At 36.5% G+C, this 19,114-nt stretch overlaps 1 protein-coding gene across 1 annotated transcript in view; it reads left to right on the top strand.

The window, feature by feature from the left end:
• The window catches only part of LOC127839219 (uncharacterized), a 55,619-nt gene that overhangs the window by 13,919 nt on the left and 22,586 nt on the right, over positions 1-19,114 (top strand). Inside the window, exons 3-5 of the mRNA XM_052367501.1 lie at positions 12,262-12,349; positions 14,574-14,752; positions 15,464-15,625. Coding sequence (XP_052223461.1) covers positions 12,262-12,349; positions 14,574-14,752; positions 15,464-15,625 — 429 coding nt within the window. The remainder of the gene's footprint in view (positions 1-12,261; positions 12,350-14,573; positions 14,753-15,463; positions 15,626-19,114) is intronic.

Raw genomic sequence — 19,114 nt, 5'->3', positions numbered from 1 at the left:
TTTTATGAATAAAATGAACATTGAAAATAAGTGACATATTTCCCAAATAAAACATGTTACATTGCAACGCACATTCTTTAAACTCCTTTTTCACGGAGCACGGCCCAATAAAAAAATATAATGCTTCATCACCATAAATGTATTCAAAGAAAATTATTGTAATTTATAATATACTTTAATCGAAACTGCAAGTTTGTGCATATACAATTTTATATTTTGTTTGTACATCAAAAGGCACATTTTCATCGTTTATAAAAGACACTTGTTGTTGTTGTTATCTTTATCAGCTGAACAGAACACTAACACGTTTAAAAATATACTTTTGGAATTTAATTTAAATACGCATTAACAGCAATTTATACTGCATTTATCGAGATCTCTATTGATACTTCATTGCACTTATTGTGTCAAATTATCTATTGCACTACTTGAACATACACAGGTTTTCAGAAAAACATAGCATGGGTTAAAGACGTCAAATCGCGTCACGCAATATTGTCTATTATAGAGTAGTTAGGTAGGGCAGGCATCGAAGATTGTAATGTTTGTTTAAGGATTTGAAATCATTTCGAATTTCTAATCAAATCTCATTAAAGTCACCAGCTGTTATTTGTGACCCTCGAATACAAATGAACCGCGCTGTGGGGAAAAAGGGGGCCTAATGCATGTGCGTATAGTGTCGTTCAAGATTAGCCTGTGCGATCAGCACAGGCAAATCAGGGACGACACTTTCGGCACAGTGGATTTTCGTTCACAAAAGAATTAATTATAACATCAAATTCCATGAAAGCGGAAAGTGTGCGGATCCCGTTTTTCCCAAAGCACTTTTCAAATATATGTTGCCATTCCCTGTCTATTGGTAACCGAGGTATTTGTAATTTGTTATAAACGAATTAGATAAGCCCCTTAAATATGTCAGTGTTTACATATTTATGTTAACAATATTGAAATTGCAAAAAGTAAATCGGTGCGTGTAAGTTATTTTGTTGATTCCTTTATAGGCAGTCCATTGTAATTTATTTCCAAGTCATGAACTCCGCTTGTCAGTCCCCTTTTCCTAGTCTGACATCTTACCATCTTGAAGTGTTGGTGCTTCAATGTGTGTGATATCACCTGAGCATACCGAGCATATTGAGAGCTTCTTGGGTACCGTTATGTCCGTAGTGTGTCCGTCCATGCGTCAGTTCGTGCGGGCATTAATATATATATTTATAAGGTATCTGCTCCTAAACCACTATACATACATGTAATTTGTTCGAAACTTCGCAGTCATGTTCCGAAGGAGGTCCTCTGCGAAAATTGTTCAAATCGTTCCGGTCTTTGACACAGTTTTTTTTAATTATACCCTTAGAATTGAGACTAGTCTCGACCCGGGAGTTACCCGTTTTACGAAAGGGATACATTTAAACATCGTCTTGTCTGAAATCGACTACTAAGAAGAATCATCCAGATGAGCTCAACAGAGTTTGTTAAAATTATGCGTTTAGGCTTAAAACTTATGGTCACCATTTTACATAGAATTATAAAGTTAAAACCTTTATAATCGCCTTCTGGCATGATGTATCATTTTAGGTCCTGTTTGTTTGAATGTTTAAATGATGACCCTAGAGTTTACGTGTGCATCCCCCGGGGATCACCAGTTTTACGTTAAGTTATGTCGGGAACACTAAGAGGTACTAAACAAATTTTTAAATTATTAAAAGCTTTCCCTGGTATGAAAAAGAACGACACATCAGGGGCTCCATTTTTAAAATTAAAATAAAGCAAAATAAATGTTAAAATCTCAGCGACAACAATCTTTGATAATAAGTGTGTAATATCTGATAGTGGTCAGCTTCAAAGTTTATTCAAAACATGCCTCTGGGGAAAAAATGACACGCCCAATTAATGACGCGATTTGTATAGCTCCTTACCATAAGTCTAGAGTTTGCTACATTTGGGCAACAGTTTCTCGGTGAGCGATCAGTATAGCCCCTTACCATGGGTCTACAGTTTGATACATTTGGGCAACAGTTTCTCGATGAGCGATAAGTATAGCCCCTTACCATGGGTCTAGATTTTGCTACAGTTTGCAACAGTTTCTCGGTGAGCGATCAGTTTACTCATGTCATCTTGTGGTGTGTAAGTAAAGCCCCTTACCATGGGTCTAGAGTGTGATACATTTAGGCAACAGTTTCTCGGTGAGCGATCAGTTTACTCATGTCATCTTGTGGTGTGTAAGTAAAGCCCCTTACCATGGGTCTAGAGTGTGATACATTTAGGCAACAGTTTCTCGGTGAGCGATCAGTTTACTCATGTCATCTTGTGGTGTGGAAGTATAGCCCCTTACTATGGGTCTAGAGTTTGATACATTTAGGCGACAGTTTCTCGGTGAGCGATCAGTTTACTCATGTCCTCTTGTGGTGTGGAAGTATAGCCCCTTACCATGGGTCTAAAGTTTGATACATTTAGGCAACAGTTTCTCGGTGAGCGATCAGTATAGCCCCTTACCATGGGTCTAGAGTTTGCTACATTTGGGCAACAGTTTCTTGGTGAGCGATCAGTATAGCCCCTTACCATAAGTCTAGAGTTTGCTACATTTAGGCAACAGTTTCTCGGTGAGCGATAAGTATAGCCCCTTACCATGGGTCTAGAGTTTGATACATTTGGGCAACAGTTTCTCGGTGAGCGATCAGTATAGCCCCTTACCATGGGTCTAGAGTTTGCTACATTTGGGCAACAGTTTCTCGGTGAGCGATCAGTATAGCCCCTTACCATAAGTCTAGAGTATGCTACATTTGGGCAACAGTTTCTCGGTGAGCGATCAGTATTGCCCCTTACCATGGGGCTAGAGTTTGATACATTTAGGCAACAGTTTCTCGGTGAGCGATAAGTATAGCCCCTTACCATGGGTCTAGAGTTTGCTACATTTGGGCAACAGTTTCTCGGTGAGCGATCAGTTTACTCATGTCATCTTGTGGTGTGTAAGTATTGCCCCTTACCATGGGTCTAGAGTTTGCTACATTTGGGCAACAGTTTCTCGGTGAGCGATCAGTTTACTCATGTCATCTTGTGGTGTGTTAGTTGCCCATGCCTTCCGATGGTAAAGAAAGTAAGTACAAATTGAGGTTACAACTTTTAAACAATCAACCATTGTTCAGAGACTCAGAACTTTCAGCCTCAGTTTTATCATAAGTTAATTAATTGTAAATACAATTACTTTACTTACACGCATTCGATTAAGGTTGTTTCGTTTTAAAAGACGTGTATAAGAACTCCAGACTTTCACTGAAACATCTGTTAAACCTGCGCATGATTGATCACGTAATATTTTTGTTTTTTCGCTCCTATTTTACAACTTGTTCAAAAATAAATCCTGACCGTGGTTTCTTACCAAAACCATTATGGCAGTTTTAATTGTCTGTCATCGTTTTCGTGCAGTATCCTTGATGGCGAAAAAGCAGAGAGACGATTTAACATTTAATATTGAAATCCTTAAAATACGTTGTTACTTACGTATCACTGTCAAACTGTATCATCGCTGTTTAAGATTGTGCGAGATTTGCCTGTGTGTTATTCACTAACATGTGACAATGAATTGTATGACAGGAAAAAATATCTAATAGACAGTTCAATTATGAAATCATAATTTATAATCGACATCTGGTATCAAACAATACATAATCTATCGCGACAACCACCGTTCATAAATGGTTCAATATACTATTGCATTTACTTTCACCAACATGTGACGACAAAATATATGTTAACAAGACATTTGCCAAGCAATATATGTTCCCTTCCGGCTCCATCATTGTCAGATTTTTTATATTTGTTGCCATTTTTTACGAAGGAACAAAATGAAATGATTTGCATAATGTCCATATTGCAATCTATCCATGTTTCAAGTTTCATGAAAAAATACGAAAAACTTTTAAAGTTATCGCAGGATCTAGACATATTTGACGGACTGACAGACTGACAAACAGACAGACACACAGAGCGCAAACCGTAAGTCTCCTCCGGTGAAACCGGTAGGGGACAATAAATAGTACAAGTACGAGGCCATAATTTATAATCGCCATCTGGTATCATACAATACATAATCTATCGCGACCCCAACCGTTCATAAATGGTTCAATATACTATTGCATTCACTTTCACCAAGATGTGACAATAAAATATATGTGACAAAACATATTTAATAGACAGTACAATAATAAGGTCATAACTTATAATCGACATCTGGTACCATACAATACATAATCTATGGTGACAACAACTGTTCATAAATGGTTTCAATATACTATTGCATTCATTGATGAAACCGTTGTTAGCTTGTGTCAAAAGGTCAGCGATGTTTTAAATATAGGCTATATACCGAGTATATGGTTCCAATCAAGGCAATCGTGGCGTTTGTTCACACTCGTTAAGTTAAAAGCAAAATTTCTATTCGCAATACCGTTAATAACAAGGCACTCTTACATTTTTCTCGAGCAAATCGATTAATTCCAGGCAATCTCGAGGAAAATGAACTCGCTGCAATAGGAGTACATCCTGTTTTCCATGAACATTGTTTCACTTCCAATTAGAATCGTTCGTTTTTTGTGTTGTAGCACTCTGGCATTCTATAGAGCTACGCCATGGCTTTTAAGCACATTAAAAGGGTAAAAATAGGTTAAAATAAGTATTTCACTATTTAAAATGTGCGCAGAGACTCGCCTGAACGAAGATTTAAAAAAATGAGTCTCACTCTCGGATATCCAGGCTTTATGCATAACCTTCGAAAGAATAAATGAATAATTATATTTACCACTTTTATACATAAACATTTTATTCAAAAGAACACATGGTCAACGGATACCACATTCTCCCTGCGGCGACCGTAATTTGTCTATTTTAAACGTGCGATACACGTGCGCTTGACGCAAGTCAGACATACAGTTCCTGCGAGGGCGTCTTACGTCGTCTGCATTTTTCGTCTCTCGACGGGCCAATTCCGAATAATTTACGTGCATCCGACACGTTGCCCTTACATCGTATGTTTTACGTATCAACGTTAAGTTACAATACCAATATATCAATTACAAACCTACAATTATAAAGAATTCACATGGATTTTAAAATGAACTGTTGTAATTTTAAATGTAAGCCCCATTTAAATTTTGTCAAAACATGTCGATCGCACTCGCTTTAATCCGTTTTTTCCTTTTGTCAATGCAAATCGAAAACATGATTCAATTTATGGTAAAAAAAGCCAAACATAACTTTAAAACAAATCGACGCGTTAATGGATGCGCCAAGTTTTTATTTTAACTGTTAATCGTAAATTTAGAGGGGAGTTAATAGAAAGAGATGGGAGGACTGCGCTCGGCAGCGAGGCATTGGTATTTTTTTTGCGATCTATGTGATACGCTTATTTTTTTAAAGCAGAATACAGCAATGGTGAATGGCGCTACAGAATTTTAATAACATGCTTTTAAATGAAAATGCCTGAAAAGACCATGTATTGTGGAAAACAAATAAATTGCATAATATTATCTTTAATTTTACATAAGGACATTTTTGATGCGCCATTTAGTGAAAATTTATCTACGAACAATCTATTACTAATGCGCCACAGTTCTTAAACGCCTTGTAACATTCATGGACCTTCAGATGTTGCCACGTTAAAGACAGGATTTAACACCAATTAAAAAACACAGTATACAGTTTCGCATTTTCCGCATTATAAACGATCCCTCTATCTGGGGCAATATCGCCAGTTTTTGTTCTTCGCTTGAAATGAACTCTCCATACAAGATGTTTTATCATTGAAAAGATATTAATTATCTGTTGAAATTTCTTAAGCATAATCCGTATCAAAAATAAATTGCTGGTATTTGACCCGCCAGAAAATTACGGGGCGCTTTTTATCAGCCCGTGTGCAAAGCTCTATGGGCGCTATCGAATGTTTATAAAAGTACTTACTGAATGGCGGCTGTTCGACACATCCTGACATTCAGGTTCAATATTGTAATAAGGGTGATAATGAACGTATTTGCAACTGGCTGTACTAAACTGGCATGATACACGTTCATTATATACGGTTTTGTTAAAAAAAATGGTTTGTTGCTGTTATGCAATATTGGCTTGAATTAGCTTTTGTGCTTGCACATGTGTATACAAATGTTGTCAGACGTTTACAAATAAATTTGAATTGATCTTCTGTATTTAAGTGTATTTTTTACTTAAAACATGTAAATTTGTGGCATATGGCAAACTAAGACTAAATTTGTCAAGTATTTTTTTGCACTGGAAAAATAATTGGATAAATTGATTTTTTCACATAAGTATTAATGTTCATAATTTAAACGCGCGTTTTTAATATCCATTTTCAGAATTCAAAGGCATCGAAATAGGCACTAGTGCTGACATTATTAATGACATTTAGGTGTTCCAAAAAACAAAATCGGAAGACGATATGCAAGTTGGATTAAAAAAATCAGAAAATAGCACGAAATCGCATTGTATGTGAATGAAATGAACATCTTGGGCTATGCAACTACCGTAAAATACAGACATATCTGCCTGAGAAAGTTAGTTATCCAGTACTGTAATGAAATCAAAGTGTTTTTGAAAGAATAACAGAAACAGATAGGGAATTTTGGATAAACACAAAGGTGCGTATAAGGCGAGAAAGAATTCGGTTCTGGGAATCACTGCTTACCGAGTGTTTTTGTCGTTGTGTCTTGTTCATGATCGTGTTTATAATCTGTCTCAGGTCTTGGTTCGTTTAGGGCACGTTGCATCTTAGTCTTACTGCGTTTAATAAGCGGCTGTGAAATCGGAATTTGATTGTGTATTCTGTTTGTAAATTCAACAAAATCTGTGAATGTCTCGCCATTGGGCTAACTAATAATGTATCTAAAATATAAAGACGAAACAGAACTTGATGACATTGGTTTATAGTTCGTGTAAGCCTTACTATATATCACTTGTCGGAAATCGTTACGTGCACAAAAGCAAGACAATAGCTATGATATTTATTCTTAAAATAAGAAACAAATATACCTTATGATTTTTAAAGGATTTGCACACACAAAAACAACAACACACGACTCATTACTGCATGAAATAATAAGAGTAAGTCAATCGCGTAATAATGATATATTGCGATATTCTATAATATAAGAGCTTATTGGTGCTTGATGAATATATTATGTATATACTGAACGTATATATATATTACTAGTAGCGGCAAATCCGATTAATTTAATTTGTGTTAATATCTTGTAAAGCTTTACCTAGGCTATATGGGATTTTATTCATTCATTTAAACACTATACGTTCAAAGCTGTAGGAAAGTGCATTGAACTTATCAAAATACATTAACGCTCAAATGGGATTTGTTAAGACATTCTAAAAGTATTTATGTTTGTGTACGGAACATTCAATAGCTTGAGTTTACGCTTTTTGAAATAAATTCGTCTCACGCATATATTTGCTCTCGCGATTAAACGTGTTTAAGCCATTTGGTGACTTTTAAAAGGTTAAAGTGTCTTCGGGTGTCCAGTATTCTTCTTAAACGTGAATGTGAAAATGAATACACATAGAATGTAAAACACTTATACAAAATAGCTTGAAAATTAAAATCGAGTGTACACCAAACTATATAAATAAACAATTAGCAAACATAATTTTGGTAAGTGAAATACATATTATAAATTAAATGAATATTTTTATTCGGAGTAAAATGATAAATAGTTTTTACTTGAGTAATCACCTTAATGTTTATTTATTCAACAATATAAAACTTTGACATCTTGTATCAAAAGCCATACTGTTTGAACAAATATGATTTCTCAGTTAAACAAAAATATTAACAATTTCTGTATCTCCCGACATATCTAGCATACGTAGGCGAACAAGTGTCCCGCACACAATGATTACTGATTGAGAAGGTCCCACGTTATGTCATGTTAAAGGTTAAGTGTTTAAACAAAAAAGCCATTTTATGACCCTATGCAATGGGCATATCACAATTAAATGGCAAGATATATTGCGCATATTTAACATAATAAAGTACATCCATTGAAATCGTCTTGAATTGCCGACTGTAGTTTACATTTGTTGAGAGTTGCAAATATATATTGTGTAATGTAGTAAATATATTCACGTAAGCCCTTTCCTTTTGTGACACTGTGTTGAAAATAAAGTCCAATTCAAATGTTGGATTGATTTCAATCAAACGGTCTCAGCCGACGATCCTTATGTAAATAAACATATGACATTTATATTAAATTAATCTTCCTTTAAAAAGAAATATGGACATTTGTCGTTTTTTTATCCAATCATATAACCTAATATATGACATTGTGAATGCATCATTGGCGATTTCGACATGCTATTATCTGTGTAACCGGTCGTGTCTATTTTGGATACAAAATAAATTGTGACAACAGATCCAACCGGATCCAACCTAACCCTAACCCACTACGGCAAACCTTAGGTGTATCCAATATTACAAAAAACGCATCCATTATAGACTCTATAGTGTAAGCCGCGCCTATAAACGCTTCTCCTAGCGCTTCTGCGCATGCTTCTGAAAACTATATTACACAGTGCTCTGCAAAGTGTTCAACAAAATTAATGAACATAATGTCCACACTAATATATAAAACTGATGCTCGAATATTTCTAATAATGCTGCTATACATAAGTCCACAAATGCATCTGCAAATGCAAGTTCTTGTACAAATGTTTTTATTATATATGTCTCCAAAGGCGTACACAGAAGTATAAACAATGCAGCTTCAAATACAAGATTGAATAAAACTACAGCTACTGCTGTTTTTATAGCTCCAAATGATTTAACAAGTGCTTCCGTAGTTAAGCCTTTATTGGGTTTAAATACAAAAAATAACTCTGCATAACTATGAATTATGCTGCTTCATAACCATAAAAGTAATCCTTGCTTTATTAAAATTGTTTTCCTTTAATTTACTTAGAAATTAGAAATTGCAAATGTGTCTGCATTACATTAGATATTGTATCTAGTAAATACTACCAAACGTATCACATTTCCATCGTTTATAAAAAGCCCACGTGTGCTAATTTGGTTGTTTATATCTATATCAGCAATCATGTGAACAGTAAAAACAAATGTTTACAAAATGCACGCCTTTTAAATTTAATGTAAATACGCATTAACTGCAATTTATATTTCATATATCGAGATCTTCATTGGTATTTAACTGCACTTTTGAAAATAAGCATTAACTGCAATTTACATTACATTTATCGAGATCTTCATTGACACTTTACTGCACTTCGTGTGTTGAATTATCTATTGCACTATCGGAAGAAAGAAATACCGCGGATTATAGAGGTCAAATCGCGCCGCGCAATATTATCTCTAATAGAGTAGTTGTATAGGGCATGTATCGAAGATTGTAATGTGAGTTTAAAGTTTTAAAATCATTTTCAACTTTTAATCAATAGTCAATTTAATCGCCAGCTGGCATTTGTGACACTCAAGTACAAGTATATATTGTCACTCCCTATCTATTAGTAACCGAAGTCTTTTTGGGATAATCATGTTTGTCTTTTTTGTCCTCATACGAATAAGATAACCATATATACCTTATCAGTGTTTTACATATGAACCCTCTCAGGCAAAACAGGCTTACTACATGTGCGTAAAGTGTCATTCCAGATTAGCCTGTGTAGTCCGCACAGGCTTAAAGGGACGACACTTTCCGCCCAGACTGTACTGGCCAAAATTTGAGACACAAGCATTTATCCGTTTTCTCGAAGCAAGGCTCAAATTTCTGTAAACGATTTTAAAATGTAAAACACCCTATATATTGTAATCGTTCGTTATTTTGTTTTTGATGGCATAGGCTTCTAATTTTCATTTCATTTCAATTCATGAACTACGCTTCATGGTGTTCAGTTTGAAGTCTGACATGTTAGCATCTTGTCTTGGCGGTGTTTTCCTATGGTGTTTGAGCGCACCTGAACACAACAATCTTATGAAGAGGTACTGGAATATCGTTATGTCCGTCACCTGTCTGTCCAAGCTTTAGTGCTTGCGTCCGTCAATATTGTTTAAGACATTTGCTGTTCTAAACCACTGGGCATAATTTGACGAACTTAATGGGAAAGTTCCTTAGCAGGGGTCATGCGTATACGAGAGCTGACTGTGTTTAAGTGAGGTTAGTTTGAACTGACGTACAACATGGCGTCGTTATCGTGATTTTTGTCAAGAAGTAGTATGTGCTTTTACCCGGTAAGCCACTTAATACTTATATTTCTTTTTGATAAATACACGCTGAACGTTTTTTTTTACTGCATGTTGTTTTCGTGTGCAAAGTCGTAGACGTCCAAAAGTTATTAAAGGAAAAACGTCCACACATTTGTTGTGAGGTGAAATTCGCTCTAATTTTAAATTCCATCCCACTCTTTTTCTATCTCTTTCCCAAGAGAAAGAAGTCCTGGAAACATATGGTATTTGACGGTTTTCCTTCAAAAACTTTTTTATTTAAAATAAATCTACGATCTTTAAACAAAACAAGTCGAGGGAAGTTGAAACACCGTAGCGCCAAAACGGAGTATTCATTTTAATGAATTATAAATAAAGTGGCTTACCGAGTGAAAACACATAGACAAACATTAAAACGACGCCATGTTGTAAGTCAGTTCCAAAAAACCTCACTTAAACACAGTCAGCTCCCGTATACGCATGCTCTCCTATTTTGGTTTAGGTGGTCCTCTATAAAAAGTGTTCGATTTGCTCTCGACACAGTCTCTTATGTGATATCCATTGAATCAATTGTTCCGAGACACAGGGCTTTCAAAATCAAATTTTATAATAAGTCGATTCATAATAAGGAATTTTGTCAATAACCATCTGTAAACACGCATTTAATCAAGGGTGTTTCGTGCAGACATGTATTAGCAATGAAAACTTTCTCTGATACATCTGTTAAAAGTGTACGTGTTTTATCATGTTATGTTTTTGGAAAATACACAAAAAAATGTATCGCCGTTGTCTGTAAACGACATCATCATGACAGTCAAATTAGTACTTCAACGCATTGATTCCGTTTTTGTAATGTTAAAAACCAGAGAGATGTTTGAACATTGATTATTGCTTTTGTAACTTAGGTGTCACTTTTAAATAGTATAATCGTTAAAACGGAGCGAGATATGCTTCTTTGTCAGACACACAGATGTGACAAGAAAATATTCGAAAGTGAGAAAATATATTTGATAATAAGTAAAAAGGTGATTTTTATAGTTTAAAATCGTCATCTGGTATCAGATAACACATAAACAATCGCGACCACAACCGTTCACAAACGGCTCAATACACTATTGCATTCACAAATGGAACATTTATAAGTTCGTTTTAAAAGGTTGTTCATCATTTGAAATATTACAATATAAGCTATTCATGGAGTACAGGGTGAAAATAAAGACAACCGTGGCGTTTGTTGACTCTCATTAAAAGTTAAAAGCACAGTTTCTAATCGCAATTCCACCAATAACATGGCATTGCTCCGATTACCTCGAGATAATCAATACTTTACAGAAAAGCTCGAGGAAAATGCACTCGCTAGTAATGTGGTACATCATGTTCTCCATTGTTCACTTTCAATTAGAAACGTTCGCCTTTTGTTATGCAGCACTCAAGTACTTTATAAATCTACACTATGGCTTTATTCAGTAAATTCAAAGGGTAAAAAGCTATTAAAATCAGTATGAACAAACTCAAAAATGATGCCGAACGTAAGACATCAAGAAAAACATTAAAATAATGAACTATGTCTTCTAAGTAGGATAACGTAAGCAGAAATTCTGATTCGTTTAGAAGAGACATCTTTTAAAAAGATATTCCATAAAAGCGGAAAGTGGCGTCCCTGGTAGGAATGTGCGGACTACACTGTCTAATCTGGGATGACCCTTTACGCGAATGTTCAGTTTTCCCAGAACATGGCTCAAGGAATTTACCAGAAACTGTGACCATGTTCAAAATCTCCGTTTGCAAAATTGTGATCAAGTACCATTCAATAGTAGTGAGGTCGCCGGCCGTAGTGTAGAAAATATGGTGTGCGACTAGCGACCCTGGGATCATGTGTTCCCTCTGTGGACGCGTTCTTTAGATCTCCCCAAAAGACACCAAATACTTGTCATACCAAGGAAACGGCCTGGAGTGTTTTAATAAGCATTAGGTTTTCAATAAAATCGAGCACAAAATTATTAGACTTTAATTAAAGGTTAGTTTTTTCTTTTCAGACGTCCTGATAGACATCGTGAGGAACTGCGCACTGGTAAGAAGCTTCGAAGATGACGTCATTATTAAGCAAGGAGAGAGGGGCGATAGGTAAGATAACTGATTGCTGTTTCCTACGTGACCTCCTCGGGTGCCGTATTCGCCAATAAATTCGTAGACTTCAAACTGAGATGGCATATGCACTATTGACAGCCAGCGTCTATTCAAACTCCTATGTCGCCATCTTGTTTGCCACGTGTTTACCTCCTCTGTGAATACAACCTCCGCGATGAGACAAAAACCTCGAAAGTATCATAGTTATAATACTTAGATACAATATGAATTCTTTGTAAAAATGAGTCAAACAAATATTTAGAATACTGCCCCTGTCCAGTACAGAGTACACAGTATTTATACTCTTTTAAAATTGTTAAATCATTTGTATTGGTACAGTCGAGTGTCTGTTCCCTTTTGAATGTAATGTAATGTTATGTCAAGTACGGATACTTATCAAGTGATTTTCGATAGGGTCTAAAGCTATATTTTGAAATTAGTTTGAACTTTTAAATCAAATGAAATAGAAATTATTGCAACACCTTAATAAAAAAAGTCACTTAAATTTGTTAATCAACAAGAATATTATTCTAATTAAATAATGTACATTCACCAGGGCCTTTGGTCTGCCTATATTTTCGTTTTGAAAAGGTACATGTAGCAAGCAAAGGCTAATTCTAATGCTATATATTAAATAATATATGTATTTATTGTGGAAACGTATTATTACTTTGCATAACCAAGAACAATTTACTTTGTAAACAATGTACGCTTATTTTGTCCACTTGGGCTTTTGGCCTTCTTTTTGTTAATAACACTTGAAACTTAAAAACTGTTGCAACGTATAATGGCCTATTTTATAAATGTATGGCTCAACAAAGAGTCACTCGAAAAAAAAATATCTGTACAAAATTTATATGTTACTTATTCAGGAATATAACGAGGCTACTCGTTTCTGTGTTTTTATCACTTTCTCGGAACAATTACCATGACATGATTGATCGCTGAATTTAATTGCATTTGTATTGTGGACAATGTAGCTATTTTGAAGATTTTTGGTAAGTAGCGCATGTTGGGTCATTAAGCGAACGTTGCGCTCTAATGCTTGTATGGTATGTCGTATATATGTATGCCGTTGTCTAACACGTTAGATACGAAGAACATTTTGTAAGATGTTTCAATTAAGTATTAAGTAGTCAATTCTTGGTAAAAAAAAAAAAATTTTACCTATCGTTATAGAGAATGTTAATATGTTTTATTTGGATTCTAAATAATTGTGTAAGAGTATATTTCAGAAAAAGTTCGTAACAATTGTATCCGATTATTTAAAACTATTTAAAACAGAAAATGCCTAAAAATACACCCACTTGAAAAAGCCCGAAAAACACAACTTATCAGAATGTTCTTGATAGTTCAATGATCATTATGTTCATGTATAACATGGTTTAAATCATCAAACTCGACTTCTGAATATAGCAAACACAACGGAGAACTATGGTAGGCCGTCAAACGTTAACGCTCACGTAAAAAGAACGTCAGTCATGGCCACGTGTTTAACTATTTTAACTCACTGATTGTCATCAAAACGATCACTTACTTCACTCTTTTACCGTCGTGAAATAACACCTTTGTAAGAAAACTGTAATAAATCATTGTGTCACAAATAAATTTAACCAATAAATACTGTCAAGTTAACGTGAATGTGTTTTGCGTGTATTTACGTTTGTGAGTATGTTCACAATAACCTTAGACTGTTTGATTTCAAACACTACCAAATCCAAAGTATATGTAGATAATAACTAAATTTTAATCTAATGTTACTACACTTAGTAATAGTAAAAACTGGTATCAATAATGTTACAATCATGTTTTGTATAAAGCATGTGTACCTTTGCAACTTTGAAATTTCTTAATTAAAATTATCAATATCACATCTGGAGACATTATGCATTTTTAAAATAAGAAAACGCATAAAATATTGTGTTATTTGTTTAGAAGTATTATTCTCACTCGAATGATCATTTTGGCTCAGGTACTACATAAAAGTACCCTATGTACTCTGAGGTATACTCTAAAGTTCCCGGACTAACGCAAATATGCTTAAACGTACCCCAAAGCATGACCGGATGTCTCAACGCGTATATCCGTACCCGTGTTGTACCCGTGGTACATTGTAGTAGACTAACGAGTACCCGGGGTACTTAAAAAAATTTCCTGAGCCGACAACGACAAGTTTAGTGTGATTCTCTGTTATAACATTAAATGTCGATGTACCCAACAGTTTCTACATCATCCTAAGGGGTTCGGTCAGCGTGTTTATTGACCCTAAGATGACGGGAGAAGGCGTGGATGAATCCACCGCTAGAGCGTCTGCGGCAGCAAAACGGAAGTCGGTAAAAAAGCTCCCCAAAGCTCCTGAATCGGAAGTCTCGATTCTGAGCGGGATGGAAAAGGCGTCAGGTGACCTACAACTTATTCTAATTATTGATGTTATTGCTTATCGAGAAATGTTCATCTTCATTGTTTCTACTGCAGTTTTACAGAATCATTTTTTTCCTAGTGGGTTAGCCCATAGTATATGACCCGCGTCAGGTAAAAAGCGGTCTTACGCGCTCTGTGGCCAGCGTACCTCTATACCAGCTAGGTAGCTTGTACGGAGGTTTGCAAGCTTAATAGCGCATTAGACCCATTTATTGCCTGACGCGGGTCATGTGATTTCACGACTGTCTAGTCTACAAGATATTTTACACTTAATAGAGGGATTCGAGTTAACTCTTAAGCTCTAAAGCTTATAGGCTTTAAAATAAATGACATGTCATTTACTGTTTGCTTCCCACATTATTAAACTATGATTTAGCTGAAAATATTTATGTTAAATCAGCAAGACAAAATTGTGTGTATGTAATAAAAGAAAATCGCTTTTCTAGATTCGCTCAATATGCTTGTTTAAAAAACAACAACCAAATTTTGTCATTAAAACAGTTTGTAGTCTGATTTGGGTCCGAACAAGTAAAGATAATGTTTGAAACACTTTCCTTTTCGATTGCAATCTATTTTGTTATGATACATCCCTGTATGAAACAAGACTAACGACATTAACACCCTTTTCAATCATATCAAACTTAAAAAAAAATGAACATCTAATAAAATAAAAATATTGTCCTTTTGAAGTGACGTCAGTAGAGGTGCATGACGTAACCTTACATAAAACAGAGGCGAAATATGTGTCAGACCAAGAGGATGCCGACACTGACTCGGAAATGACGAAGAAACCGACGAAATTGCTGGCGCCTCTAGATCGAAATAAATTCGGAAAATTTATAATGAAATACGGTAACGAGACACGCTTGAATTTCTTCCACTGTTTATGTTTTTTTTTAGATATATGTCAATTGAAGATTACATTTCCTTAAGTCGGATTTATATTTGCCATGCAAATGATTGCATACGATTGCATACTCAATGCTATTGACGTAAACTCATTGGACAAATTCTATTTTTTGACTAACATAAATCGATATATGTTCATCTACTGATTAAGTGTGTGCTAAAATTCAAATAACGGTAAATCATGAGTTTCCAGCATTGTTATTGATTCAATGGAATTTTCCTTTTTTCATTACCCCTACAGTTTTAATCTAAAGCAAACGGTGAAACAGGTGGTCTTCTGTGGAGCTTCCACCTGCCCATACAGCGTTTCATTCAGACTAGCATATTTACGGAATACCGTAAGTGCCATCGTGGTAACACATTAAAATCTAGAGGGCGACAATGCGATAGCACGATGGCGACAATGCGACGATACCATCGCGACAGTACGATATAACTATCGAATTGTCACCATCATACTATCGCGTTGTCGCATTGTCGCCATCGTAGTATCGTATTGCCGCCATCGTACTATCGCGTTGTCGCATTGTCGCCATCGTACTATCGCATTGTCGCTATCGTACTATTGAATTGTCGCCATCGTATTATCGTACTATCGCATTGTCGGCCTCCGGATTTTAATATTTAACTACGATGGTCGTTACGGTATTCCGTAAATATTCGTCCACTCATTTTCCCGTCTGTGTTGGAGTTCCTTGTATTCCTGGAGGATGCGTTCAGTCGTGTGTTCGGCTTATCCAGATAAGCATTTTGGAAACGGCGCGAGATGGAATCTCTTGTACCTATGGGGGTTTACTTATGGAATTGTTCCGTGAACGCAGTCGTAACACGATCACCAGGGGCCGTTTCATCAAACATTATCCAACAAATTTAGAAAACGATACGAATTTCAATGAGACTTTATTTTTAAAGACCGAGGCTTATTTTTTGCTAATGTCCAGTAAAATCATATATTTCAACATTGTCTTACCCATTGCTTATATCTTGCGGAGGTATTTACCAACAGCGTGTATATGTTAAGTTTTAAATTTTCAGTCGTTAATGAAGGTTATCGTACGATCTTTGATGAAACGGCCTCAGAACAAATCTGCACAAGTGATTGTATCTGCTTTCTGGCTGTTTAGTTGTGAACAGGCAATTGTTGACGGTATCGATTTCCTGGAGACTGAACCTTTTTCCATGTTGGTATTCTTTCGCTCCCAGCTCTGCTATTCGGTCTGCCTCATAATTTATGTGTATTTCGCTGTGAGAGGGCCTCTAATCGAGTACGATTCTGCAGCACTTGATTGATTGTAGTAGGGAGGCAACAGGTATTAAAAATATATTAATCGGTTAAAATTGTATTGTAACCGATCAACCACCGGTTAACTGAACAGCCTTAACAAGTAAAAATGCTAAATTATACGTTAAAACTGTCATATCGGTCGTACATGTTCTCTCGCTTGCATTGATAAAGTAAGCAGTTTGTCGAGCTCAAAAAGTAAAATCGTACGATATATTTCATGACAAATGCATATTTAAAAAAACATAAGGTTAACCTTTTCCTAATAATGTTACCGGTTAACTTATCATTCCGGTAGGTTAATAGATTAATCGGTTAACCTAGTTTGTAGTGCTACAGTGAGGTGAGAGAGGCAGTTCGTTGACTGTTGCGACTTCCAGAACTGACGAGGCCTCTCTTAAGAAACACTAATATACTTACCTAAGTAAACTACTTGGAGTTAATTCCATCCGTACAGAGAACGCAGATTAAAGATCCGAGGATGAAGAGAACGAACTGTTCAAAAAAAGTATTGCACTGCCGTGTCGTTCTATGATCATTCTATTGTGCAGAGGTCAATTGGGTAAAGCGGTCGTCATGGTCCCATGACAGTCCGGTCAAGTTCACTATATACATGTAGGAGTCTTTGTCCACTGTGCAGCTGATGTTTTCAGAATGGAACAATGCCTCTATCTGAGCGCTTTCGTTTGTGCAGTAGATTCCCGTTTGGTATAGCTTCCGCCTTCCACTGTCCGACTGCGTTATGCACAAACGCTCCAGCTTTCCCCTACATGTATTCACACTGCTTTCCGAACTATGATATTTGCGCAACGTTTATGCATGTTTCAACGGTAAAGAAACTAACGGACGTCTTTGATTTCTTTCTTTCACAATATATGTTCTGAAACTTAATAACATCTTGTATAATACATCAAGCTGCCCGTTGATCCCAGTGTATATGCTCTTCCTCTCAAACCTTCAAACCCATCTTCTTCTTCCATGTGATTTACAAATCTTACTCTGGAGCATACACGTACATTCTTCATTTACAAGGTGATCGTAAGAGTGCAGTTAAAAAGATAAAACCTTAAATATTTATAATAATGTACAGTCAGGAAGGTTCAATTTATGAATAAGAGGCCTGCCAGTCCTTCCCTGAATGACACAGGAGTCTGTAGAACTGTTAGGTGCTTTGGTAGCTGATTCCGCAATCGAGCGGATGAAGAAAGATGAAGAAAGAGTGACGGTATGTGTCTGTTCTGCAGTATGGTATCCAGTTACGGACCACTGCACCATTCTTGTCTTCTAGTCCATGTACTCGTGTAGATGTGATCGATCGCCGGAGGAGATCGGTCGCTGGAATGTCGAGAAGACCATAGGTGATCCGATACATCATCAGGAGTTTTGAGTGCTGGCCGCGAAGTTCTAGGGAAGGTAGCTCAAGGTCTGCGATTATCTGGCTAGTGCTGCTTGTGGTCCTGTAATTGCCTGTGATGAATCGCGCTTCTGTTCGCTGCACCGCCTCGAACTGCTGGATACATGTCTGTGTGTGAGGGCCCCGAGCTGCTGATGTGTGGTCGAGGGCAGGTCTGACTAGTGATTTGTAGCACTGCAGCTTTATGTCTTGATGGCAGCTGGAGAGGTTTCTGCGGAGGAAGGCGAGGGAGTTATTGGCAGACTTAGTGCAGCTGTCCACATGTGGTTTCCAGGAAAGATCGGTGGCAAGCGTCCCGCCTAGGTATTTTCCTGTCTTGGCTAAGGCTAGTTGGTGCCCTTGGATGTTGTAGTCTGCTTGTATTGGGTGTCGCTCTCTTGTTATACTCAGTACCTCACATTTGTCTGGAATGTAGGACATCTTCCAAGTTGTTTCCCTCTCTTGGATGGCTTTGAGGTCATCCTGTAATATCTGTGCATCCTCTGGAGACTTGATTTTTCTGTACAGGAAAATGTCAACCGCGAAGAGCCTTGTTGTGGGTTTAACTATGGAGGGCATGGCATTGATGTACACCAGGAATAGCATGGGTCCTAACACCAAGCCTTGAGGAACACCCATTGTCACTGGTACTGGGTTTGACTGTACACCCTGTACCTGGGTTTGACTGTATACCCTGTACCTGTTGACTTCGGTTTGATAGGAAGCTTCTGATCCAGGTGAGTATGTTTCCACTGAT

This window comes from Dreissena polymorpha, chromosome 7 (assembly GCF_020536995.1).
Source record: "Dreissena polymorpha isolate Duluth1 chromosome 7, UMN_Dpol_1.0, whole genome shotgun sequence".
In the NCBI taxonomy this organism is placed as follows: Eukaryota; Metazoa; Mollusca; class Bivalvia; order Myida; family Dreissenidae; genus Dreissena; species Dreissena polymorpha.
The sequence above is the reverse complement of the archived record's forward strand: the minus strand, read 5'-3'. Positions and strand labels throughout refer to the sequence as shown.